Source organism: Eurosta solidaginis, unplaced genomic scaffold, assembly GCF_040869045.1.
Source record: "Eurosta solidaginis isolate ZX-2024a unplaced genomic scaffold, ASM4086904v1 ctg00001440.1, whole genome shotgun sequence".
Lineage (NCBI taxonomy): Eukaryota > Metazoa > Arthropoda > Insecta > Diptera > Tephritidae > Eurosta > Eurosta solidaginis.
In genome coordinates this window covers 100,924-113,819 of record NW_027137128.1, presented here as the reverse complement: position 1 = coordinate 113,819, position 12,896 = coordinate 100,924, and the positions used below count along the sequence as shown (strand labels likewise).

General features: G+C 31.0%; 1 protein-coding gene across 1 annotated transcript in view; it reads left to right on the top strand.

The window, feature by feature from the left end:
- Positions 1 to 12,896, top strand: part of LOC137236177 (cyclin G-like) — a 55,423-nt gene that overhangs the window by 25,365 nt on the left and 17,162 nt on the right. The window contains exon 2 of the mRNA XM_067758799.1: positions 11,578 to 12,611. Coding sequence (XP_067614900.1) covers positions 11,578 to 12,611 — 1,034 coding nt within the window. The remainder of the gene's footprint in view (positions 1 to 11,577; positions 12,612 to 12,896) is intronic.

The window sequence follows — 12,896 nt, the reverse complement described above, 5'->3', positions numbered from 1 at the left end:
AGTATTTGCACAGTTTAAATTTTATTTACTATATTTTACGTTTAGCTGTATTTTCTTCCACTCAATGTGATATATTGAATGAGCTGCATTTACGTATGTATTCGGACATATACCCTGTGAAAATCACTAGAACTCCGTACATGTATGTAAAGAGGTTTCCGTGAGGTTGACCCTCTCATAATTAAAAATAATTCATATAAAAAATATGTTGTGATTACTTTTGCGTTGTCCTAGGACAAAACCGTTGCATCACTTTTACATCTTCAAAACAAACTATCCCAAGTCCAGAAGTTAAATTTTCCACGAAAAACCCTCGAAGTTTACACTGGGATATCCCTTTTTGCTATTAGACACTTGACAGCGCACTCTTTAGAAGCTTACATTAAACACTCCCGATTTTTGCTCGGATATAATCATATAGTACATAAGTATGTAAATATGAAATGGACTGTCTACGCCAGATGTTGCTTGCTTGATCACGCAATTTTCTCAATGCACGTGTACAATTTGATTCTTGATATGGCAAGTCTTATGCGGCAGTTCCTCACGAACGTACGTACCAAAAACGTGTCAGCTGACACGACCTATCTTATGAGTGTACAATGTAAACGAAAACTCACCGACGTTCAACGCCCGTACGTACGTAGTCCGGAACGTAGAAATCAAAACAATTTTGATTTTTTTCCGTAAGAACGTGTCAGCTGATCGCTCTCTCACTAGACAGAGTTGCCTAGTAAACTTTTGTGCGCTAATTTTTGACCGTTTGCACTTTTATGCAAAAACACCTAATTAAAGTTTGAAAAATTGTGAAAATAATTCGAAATAATTATGTAAAAGTGCAGATTATAAATATGTAATCTATTTATACTTATTTAATATTTATTCCGGCCTTTTACAATACCAAAAATTAAATTGGAAAAAGTTGATGTTTCCATAAGCATACATGCAAACTGGCCAATGGCAACAGTGCTTTGTTGTAAACAATACACACACAAATATGTTATGTACATGTACACAGACGCACACATTAATTCCTACGGGCTTGAGAATTCGGTCAAACGTGCTTCGTACACAAACGACCGTACTTACGGCACACGTTGGTGGGTAACTGCCGCATTAGACGTCATATTTATCATTTATTTTTATTTTTAAACACAACTGGACAAGTTTGAAGAATTGGAAATATCGCAAATGCAATACACAGAAAACGTATGGACCACATTACCACACAATGTCCCAGTAGAGAACAATTCGTGTGGAGACAAACCACTTTCTGAGTTGTGCTTCCTGTAGCGTCATTCTCCGTACTCTGAAGAAAGATGGCGCAACTTCGAGAGCAGTGTATTTTCAAGCCCAATTCGACAAGGGATTATAGAAATTGTTCGTTTATATATATCGACTTATGAGTCGAGTAATACCCTATCTGTGCAGTCAGTTCTAAATCGTCCTGTCTTAGAATTTGAATAAAGATCTAACTCAGAACTTAATAAAATAACGCCCATTCTCTAAATTTGTTTCAAATGAATTCGGGTGAAGGACGCCCTATTTCAGAATTTGATTGCGGAGCGCTCTTTCTTAGAATTTGTTTCAAATGACTTCAACAATTTTTCTTAGACACCCTATCTCAACTCAAAATTTATTGATTTTATGACGAGTTTTATTTCCTGCAAATTCGGATCAAGTTTCAAAATCAACAAAAAAAGTGATTGCAAAATATATCAATGTAACATTTTTTAGGATGAAAGGACGTTGGGTTTCCTTCAGAAAAGTTGTACTCCCAGTAAGTTCGAATGATTTGCTTTGTGGGATAATCAGATATTGAATATAAATATTGCAATCGTAAATTTCTGGATTATTTATGTATGTCTTTCTGGATTTCCAAATTTCAAATGAACTTCTTTTCATATTTTTGTTTTGTATTTAATTCCAATACTTTTCCAGTGAGCTTTGGTCTCTGGAATACGCGCTACTACAAAATTGATTTACATGCTTATTATCCACAGAGATTTCCTGGGCGAGTGATTTCCACACTTTTGAACTTTTGGTGACCCCAACTGATTACTTTACAGATGGTGCTTTTTGGTGGTGCAGATGTACGTTTTTGTTGTATGAATAAAATTGAGTATATTGAGTTGGATTTTTCGGTTCAAATTATATTTATAAAAAAAAAATCGAAATGTATGAAATATACTTTTGAACACATCCGATTTTGTTACTAAACAATATTTTGATTGAAAAACATATGTACATATTTGTCTAAATATTATCTATTCGGACAATCACAAAGAAACAAAATTTCTTCAAATTCAGTCACTACCAGCCTATGTGCCCACACTATTTCAGCTGTAAAAAGCTTCTCGTGCAAATAAAAACAAAAACAAAATATTCATAATCAAATAATCATTTGTAAACAACTTTTGTGGTTAATAACATTTTCATGGTCAATAAGTAAATGAATTATCTAACATTGTAAATGTGTTTTTTTTGTTAGAAAATGCCATTATGACACATGAAAAGAAGCAATAACTAGCTTTTCAGATCTACATCAAGATCTTAATTATTAATACTAAAGAAAAAAAGTAAAAAAGTATTGAAATAAATATAAAATACTTCATTCAAGGTTCAAATCGAGCTCAAGGTCAGAACAATGTCAAACAAAGTAATTGGCAATAAACAAAAATCCAGCATTATCAGTGATTTTCACCAGATGGCGCAACACTGAATAAATATAGTTGGTAACTAGTAAGAAGGGGACTGTCTTCGGCTGTGCCGAAGACTTCATACCTTTCATGAATGGGGCTGAACAATAATCTTATCCTGTTCGTAATCTCCGAATAATCGGATGTATAAGATAAGAAATATATAGTGAACAGATCTACATACTTTAACGATTTTTAAGATAAATATAAAATAAAAAACAGGTAGGTACTTCGTGTGAGGATGCAAAGTTTCAGGTTTTTTGTGGTCTGCGTGTAAAAACTATGACTACGAATCACGTATTTCAAAAATATATGACTAAAACGTAACTATTTGATGAAATTTGATGAATTTTGAAGATTCTAGCCTTAAAAAAGGGGTCAAAATGACAGTTTATATGAAGTATATAATATATATTCGACCGATCTCTATGATTTTTTCAGACAACAATATAAGTATTTTGTGAAATTTGAAGCTTCTAACTGTTAAAACGGGGCAGAAATTGCGCAAAGTTTCTTATCTGAACAATCGGTTGTATGAGATATATACTATGTGTACCACCGATCTCAATGATTTTTTCAGACATCAATATATGCTATACACGTAAGCAGTTGGTGAAATTTGAAGCTTCTAGCTGTTAAAATGGGGCCGAAATCGTAAAAAAATATATATATACTATATATATATACTATATATATATACTATATATACCATCATATATATATTATATATATCACCGATCTCTATGATTTTTTGACACAACAATACATACTATATACGTAAGCAATCGGCGAAATTTGAAGCTTATAACTGTTAAAATGGGGAAGAAATTGCGCAAAGTTTCTTATCTGAACAATCGGTTGTATGGGATATATACTATATATACCACCGGTATCTATGATTTTCTCAGACAACAATATATGCTATACACGTAAGCATTTGGTGAAATTTGAACATATCTAAACGATTTTTAAGATAAATATAAAATAAAAAATAGGTAGGTAATCTGTGTGAGGATGCAAAGCTTCACGTTTTTTGTGGTCTGCATGTAAAAACTATGGCTACGAATCACGTATTTCAAAAATATATGACGTAAACGTAACTATTTGATGAAATTTGATGAATCTTGAAGCTTCTAGCCGTAAAAAAGGGGTCAATATGACAGTTTATATGAAGTATATAATATATATACCACCGATCTCTATGATTTTTTCAGACAACAATATATGCTATATACGAAAGCATTTTGTGAAATTTGAAGCTTCTAACTGTTAAAACGGGGCAGAAATTGCGCAAAGTTTCTTATCTGAACAATCGGTTGTATGAGATATATACTATGTATACCACCGATCTCAATGATTTTTTCAGACATCAATATATGCTATACACGTAAGCAGTTGGTGAAATTTGAAGCTTATAGCTGTTAAAATGGGGTAGAAATTGCGAAAAGTTTCTTATCTGAACAATCGGTTGTATGAGATATATACTATATATACAACCGATCTCTCTGATTTTTTCAGACAACAATATATGCTATATACGTAACCAATCGGTGAAATTTGAAGCTTATAGCTGTTAAAATGGGGTAGAAATTGCGAAAAGTTTCTTATCTGAACAATCGGTTGTATGAGATATATACTATATATACAACCGATCTCTATGATTTTTTCAGACAACAATATATGCTATATAAGTAAATATTCGGTGAAATTTGAAGCTTCTAGCTGTTAAAATGGGGCTAAAATTTGCGAAAATATATATATATATACTATATATATATACTATATATACCACCATATATATACTATATATACCACCGATCTTTACGATTTTTTCAGACAATAATATATGCTATATACGTAAGCATTCGCTGAAATTTGAAGCCTCTAGCTCTTAAAATAGGGCAGTAATTACGAAAAGTTCCTTATCTGAACAATCGGTTGTGGGGGATATATACTATATATACGACCGATCTCATAAATTTTTTCAGGCAACAATATGTGCAATATACGAAAGTATATGGTGAAGTTTGAAGCTTCAATCTGTTAAATTGGGTAAGATATTACAAAAATCCTCTTTTTCTGAAAAATCGGTTGTATGGAGGATATATGCTATAGTGGTCCGATCCGGTCGGTTCCGACAAATGTCTAATCGGACACCCAAATACACCTGCTCACCAAATTTTATCAAGATATCTCAAAAATTGAGGGACTAGTTTGCATACAAACAGACAGACGGACAGACGGACATGGCTAAATCAACTCAGCTCTTCAACCTGATTATTTCGGTATACTTAATGGTGGGTCTACCTATTTTCCTTTAAGGACTTACAATTTTCGGTTTCGTGACGAAATTAATATACCATTTCATTTTCATGAAAGGTATAAAAATAGGTAGGTAATCTGTGTGAGGATGCAAAGCTTCACGTTTTTTGTGGTCTGCATGTAAAAACTATGGCTACGAATCACGTATTTCAAAAATATATGACGTAAACGTAACTATTTGATGAAATTTGATGAATATTGAAGCTTCTAGCCGTAAAAAAGGGGTCAATATGACAGTTTATATGAAGTATATAATATATATACCACCGATCTCTATGATTTTTTCAGACAACAATATATGCTATATACGAAAGCATTTTGTGAAATTTGAAGCTTCTAACTGTTAAAACGGGGCAGAAATTGCGCAAAGTTTCTTATCTGAACAATCGGTTGTATGAGATATATACTATATATACAACCGATCTCTCTGATTTTTTCAGACAACAATATATGCTATATACGTAACCAATCGGTGAAATTTGAAGCTTATAGCTGTTAAAATGGGGTAGAAATTGCGAAAAGTTTCTTATCTGAACAATCGGTTGTATGAGATATATACTATATATACAACCGATCTCTATGATTTTTTCAGACAACAATATATGCTATATAAGTAAATATTCGGTGAAATTTGAAGCTTCTAGCTGTTAAAATGGGGCTAAAATTTGCGAAAATATATATATATATACTATATATATATACTATATATACCACCGATCTTTATGATTTTTTCAGACAATAATATATGCTATATACGTAAGCATTCGCTGAAATTTGAAGCCTCTAGCTCTTAAAATAGGGCAGTAATACGAAAAGTTCCTTATCTGAACAATCGGTTGTGGGGGATATATACTATATATAAATTTTTTCAGGCAACAATATGTGCAATATACGAAAGTATATGGTGAAGTTTGAAGCTTCAATCTGTTAAATTGGGTAAGATATTACAAAAATCCTCTTTTTCTGAAAAATCGGTTGTATGGAGGATATATGCTATAGTGGTCCGATCCGGTCGGTTCCGACAAATGTCTAATCGGACACCCAAATACACCTGCTCACCAAATTTTATCAAGATATCTCAAAAATTGAGGGACTAGTTTGCATACAAACAGACAGACGGACAGACGGACAGACGGACATGGCTAAATCAACTCAGCTCTTCAACCTGATTATTTCGGTATACTTAATGGTGGGTCTATCTATTTTCCTTTAAGGACTTACAATTTTCGGTTTCTTGACGAAATTAATATACCATTTCATTTTCATGAAAGGTATAAAAAGGAATAGAAGTAGCAAATTTGCCAGTCAAACAAACCACTGCTGTATAGCTAAATGGATAGCGCAGCATGCGTAAAGCGTACTTAAGCACCCTTCGAAATGGATCTATCTGCGCAGCTATGGCAGGTTGTCTGAAAAATTTTCTACTTACTATTCCAAAAACAAAATACAATTTTTCAAATTTAGAAAAATTAAAAAATAACAATAATTATCATTAGAAAAAAATTATTGTTCTGGCCTTGAGCTCGATTTGAACCTTGAATGATTTATCAATAGGCCGATAAAAACAAAAACAATTGTTTATAAAATACTTCTTTCTGAAAACTTACCACTGATCTTTTCGAAAAAATCGTATACATTTCCTTTTACATTGATGTTAAGATGTTATGTAGAGAAAGAGAGAATGTAAGGGATAGTAGAGATGACGGATAGGGAGAAGGAGAAGCAGAGAATCCAGGAGGGTAATGATGGTGAGGAACGGGAGATGATGATAGGAGCAGACGTACAGGGCGATAAAAAAATTATATTCATATTCATATTTTGTCCACATAAATTAATATGAGTTACAAAAAACATTTTCAAGTTTTGTACTCATTTAAATGATGTAAATGTAAGTATCAAATAAAAAACAAATAAAATATTTATTAAAAAAGTAAAAAATATGAAATTAAAAAACTAAAACCAAAAACAATAAGAAATGAATTAATTGGATATAAAATAATAGGAACAAAATATACAAAAAATTTTTTTTGAAAAACTTAAAAATAGAAAAAAAAAATAAAAACTATGAAAATAAAAAAAACGTTAAAAAAAATTAATTTTTTTCATATTAAGAATATAAACTATAAAAAAATTCCAATTATAGTTCCTTGTTGTAATTATTATATAGCCTCCCTGACGCAGACACAACGGCTCGAAACGCGTGAGAGAAAAAAGGAAGACTTATGTTGTGATTTTGATTTACCAACCAAAATAAGCTCTTATTAACTATACGAAAAACTAGAAAAAAGTAAAATATAATCTTAGAAAATAAAAAATAATAAACAAAAGAAACGAAAAAGTTAAAAAAGAAAAATACTTACAAAAAAAAAAAAATGAAAAAATATTTACATAAATATAAAAACATAAGGGGACACAATTAATGTATATTGGAACGATTACCGATAAATAATAAACTAACCATAAAAAAAAAATTTTGATCCGAAATGAATTGAAAATATTATAATATAAAAAAATCTGCAACATAAAAAAATAAAAAATTGATAAAATATAATAAAAAAAATATAAAATAAAATAAAAGTTAAATAGATAAAAAACTATAAAGATAGACAAAAAAATGTAAAATTATATAAGTAAAATAAAATAAAACAATAAAAATAAAACAAATATTAACTAATAAAAAAGTATAAAAAAACTTTGCAAAACGAAGAAATTTTATAAAAAAATTACTTTCTTAGAAGCAAAAGAATTTATATACTTAATTTTAGTACTTTAAAACTAAAAAAAAATAACTAGATAAAGAGATTAAAAAAGTGATAAAACACAAAAAAATTTAAAATTTATAAGAAAATAAAAGCAATTTAATTAAAACATAATTTTAAACAAATTGATACAAAAAATTTAATTTTTAATTAAAAAGTAAAAAAAAAAACAAATTACGAAAACTAAAAATCAATGAATTAGTAAATAAACAAAAGACAAAACTAAAAAGCAAGTAAAGAAACGAAAAAAAATAATAAAAAAATATTAAAATACAAAGAAGTCTCTTTAACAATGTTTATTTCAAAATAATAATTAGGAACGCTTAAAAGACAGACTGTAGTAGAAATTAAAAAAAAAATTTAATATTAAAAGAAACTCGTTAATTGAAAATAAAAAATTTACTAAAAATGTTAATAAAAAAAAAAAAAAAGAAAAAATAATAAATTTAAAAATAAAAAATTTTAAATTATAGAAAAATATAAAAATTTCATTATGTTGAGTAGGAGCAGCAACAACTATGATAAAAAAAAGTTAAAATGCATTATAAACAAAGTTAAAATGCATTATATAGAAAAAAAAATTTATAAGATATTGTAAAAAACGTAAAATTTCCAGAATTAAAAAAATATAAATATAAAAATTTCAAAATTAAAAAGCTCAAGAAAGTTAAAAAAAATCAAATTAAAAAGGAGACCTTGGCTAACGGAACTGTTTATAGAGAAATACATATCGTTAGCTTAATGTGAAAATGTGCTAAGTCACTTTTTTTATTTTATATTTTAATGCAGTTTTAAAACTGAATTCAAAATACATCGGTCACAAGAAAACAAATATTTTAATTTTTAATTTTTACGTGCTGTTTGCAATGATGTGTAAATGTGCTAAGTCGTCAAATGTTCAAAAAAATGTGCTAAGTCAACCAGTCAATAATATCAATCTGAATTACTAGTTATTTCTTTGTGCGCGCATTTTATTTACTTATTTAATTCATTCGGTGTAAAGTACATGCTTTGTTGTTGTTGTTGTTGTATTAACGATAAAAACACTCCCCGAAGGCTTTGGGCCGATGTTGATGGTCCTTTGGCGCATATAGATATGTTACGTTCCGGTAACAAAGCACTATTAAGGTACTAGTCCAACCATCTCTGGAACGATTTATATGACCACATTAAACCTTCTAGGCCATCCCGTCCTCCCCACCCCCTAGTTCCATGACGAACTTGGGGTCGCCAGAGCCTCGGCTGTCAATGAAACAGAATTCGCCACAGGTAGGTGAGGTTGGCAATTGGGTTGGAGAAGCTATATATTGAGTTGGGAACCCCTTGAGAGGGTTGCCTACACAACCCCATGAAATTGGATTCACCCAATTGAGACATACCTTTGGTGTTTGATAAATGCTTTGCGTTGACCATAATCTACTTCAATTCTTACATGTCGATAACTACATGCTTTCTTACAGACTAGTTAAAAATAGAAAACAATTCAAGCTTAAACTTATATAAACTGTTATTAAAATTAAGAACACTACTGAATCGATTTGCTAGATGTATAGTCCTAGTTATAAGTTCATTCATAGCATAATTCGTTTTATTAGTTAATTAAATAGTAGTTAAGTAAATAATCTATTATGCCGAAGATCACGCATTGGAATATATGGAATGAACAAATGAGATAAATAAGAACAATTCGTGCTAAAGTTTATTACATTATAGGCAAGCATGAGTGAGATTCAAGTTTTTCTGTCATGCAAAGCCTGAAGACCAAGCAATTTGCAACTGCTGGTATATGATGGGAGGCCGTCTGGCCAGTCAAGCATACGTAAAGCAATTTTTGTAAAAAAAATTTGAACTCTCTCAATTTTATAGGAGTTAGATTCATAGAAAGGATTCCATATTATTGAGCAATATTCAAGACGACTTCTTGTCAAAGATATATAAAGTGCCTTCAACGTCATAGGGTCCTTAAAGTCACTGGTGTTACGTCTACTGAACCCAACCATTCCAACAAATTTTGAAACAACGAAGTCAATGGTGCTAGAAAAAGAAAGTTTGGAGTTAAAAATTACACTCAAGTCTTTATTCTCTTGACAACGATTAAGAAATTTAGTATTTAGTTTGTAGATAAGAACCATTAGAAACAGTTTGAGAAATAAATAGTAGTTTTTGTGAAATATATAGTTTTAGTGTTTTATTTCAATCATTAAAGGTGAAGAGTGATGGGAAAACATATTGAGTAAAAAGTGCTAAGTCAGGAGAAAAAATTTGTTATGAGTGCGGAAATTGTGCTAAGTCATAAAATAGCTGCTAGGTTGGCATACATGATTTTTATTTATCTTTTTCAAAGCTTCTACACTCAGCATTGTAATTAAGGTATCCTCATTCACAGTTTTGAAAAAAGAAGGTTATTTCAAAAGTTAATCATTTTTTTTCGTCTCTTGTAAAATTCGTAAAAGTTGACTTAGCACATTTTCACATTAAGCTAACGATATAATAAAAATTTTTTTTTAATTTCCATATATATAAAAGTCTTGAAATGAAAATACTTTTGAACATAAATAGAACTATCACTAAAATAATAAAAAAAATTTAAAACAAGAAACTAATTTTGTCTTAAATTGTATGTTATTTAGATCACTTTTATGTAAATAAAATAAAACTTGTTTCCAGCTTTTTAAAATAATTCTCTGTATTGTAATATTTTTCGCATATTAATCACATTATTTTCCTAATATCATTTCACCTTTACAGATTGTAAGTTTTTTAAACAATTAAAGGATACATAAATCGATCATAAAAACGAAAACGCGTAAAAATCATAAACAAGAGAGAGAGGAATTATCAAATTGATCTATAATTTCATATAGAATTTGTATAAATATTCGAGCACATTGTGTTTGAAACGCAAAAGAAAACTAAATAGAAACAAAAATATTGCAAAGCACAAGTGTTTATTATCGTGAATAGCTCTGAAGCTTACATAATAAAACCATTACTGTGCTTTTGTCTTGCTTTACCATTTTAAAGGGACATACATATTTTTTATTAAAAACCATTTGAGGGTTTTGATTTGTTTGTTGCTTGCAAATTGACTATTTTCCTCTTATCTCGGGGAAAAGGAATTGTACGAAGGTCCTTTGAACGTTAGAGTGGTGTACTGCTCTCAGAGTTATCACTATCATTGTGACCGCTGTGTACGACACAAGCAGCAAGCAAAATTCAAATTTTATTTTCGGTGTATAAGAATAACTGAATTGTGTATAATCACTGTACAACTTAACAATCATCACATTCCTACTGAGGCTCGAAATCCGGAGAAGCATAGTATAGAGAGAGAAAAGAGCGACAGATTAAACGTGGTTTTGTTATACAATTCAGTTTCCAAATTTTATTCTGGAGAATTTAGATTTTTTTAGTTTTTTACAACTTGTTTTGTTGTAGAAAATTGGGAGTGTACATTTTTAAGCTACATATTGAGAGAACCCACTCATAAAAAACGGGAAATCGCTTTTGTGGTGCTTCTAGCTGATATCTTTGAATAAACCTGCCGTAGAAAAGGTAGCGTAAGCTTAAAATTTTAAAAAAGAAATCATAACAAATTCTCCTAATTTGGCTGAAAATAAAATCAAACAAATTTTTTCATTGGCCTATTACCAAAAAACTGTTAAAATAAAAAACGAAGGATACGCAAAAAAACTATTGAGTCTTGCAATTTTACATAAAGTAGAAAGTAAAGCGTAAAAAAGGAAAAGAAATTTGTTTCTAACTTAAAATTTCGATCTCTATCATAAAAACTTTAGGTACTAGGCCAGCCCTCACAATGTCTGTCCCTGTACGCTACTCTGCTGCCGCCAATTACGCCGTCGTTGATAATAGTGGTTTGTCAAATACTCTACAACAAGAAGAGCAATACCACCAATACCAACAACAACAATTGCAACAACAACAGTTGTATTGCCAATTTGTCGGAAATCACAACGCTAACATCAACTCCAACGCCATCAACAATAACAACAATTTGATTTTGGCTAGTGAGTGCAGCAACGGCAAGTTTGTTAACGGTTTTGACGTGCAGCAGCAGTTTATGCAGCAGCGGTCATCGATGTCGTCGTCGGTTTCGCCAACAACTGGATTGATGCCCGCCACTAACAATATCACCAACATTAATATTCATCATCACCGCCGCTCCATCAACAACAATAATATGGATAACATTAATATTAATAATATTAATCTCTTGCGAGAGGATGAAGAAGAAGCAGAATATCATTTGCATAATTCATCTCAATATCATCAACAACAACAACAATGTCATTACGAAGAGTTGTCAGCTTGTGCTATCGAATCGGAATTACCATCGCATGGCATGATGAATGGTGATGTTGATGGCGGTGGTGGTGCGGTAGCGTTGACGGCTACAGTGTCAGCGGCAGCAGCAGTTGAAGCGAATGAAAGCGTTAATGCAGCAATGCATGCTTTGGATGAGGATTTAGATGTGGATGAGTGGAATATGTCTGACGAGGGCCGGTATGGAACACCGGGTGCTGCTGGCTTGGATTATCAAAAATATGAGCTAGAGCAACAACAATTAAAACAACAACAAACACCTGCTAACATGATGAACCAACCATTGAATATGAACGCTAAGATGAATAAAAACAAAAACATTAACAACAACAATAATAATACCGATGCCAGCAGCACCACTGAAACCAAGTCGAGAGAGGATGAGTTGATTTGCTTATCGTCGGACGAATTGTATCGCATGTTGAATGAGTATAATGTATTGCAGGATAAATATCATACTGTATTGCTGTTGCCGAGAGAATCCAAGGTAAGTTTATTGCGATGGTAGAATAAGTATTTGGTTGGTCGTTTGAAATAATCACTTTTTTCTAAAACACCCTTTTTCCGATACTCTTTGAATGTTTAAAAAAAGTACTTTTCAAAAATACGGCAAATCCGTTATGCTTTTTTCTTAACTACGAAATCAAACCCAAAGTAAAACTGCAAAAGGTTTAAAACTAAAGCCAACATGACTCGGAGTTAGTCCCGAACTATCCCGTATTGATTCGGAAAACAATTATACGGAGATTCTGAAAACATTACCCAGATGGCC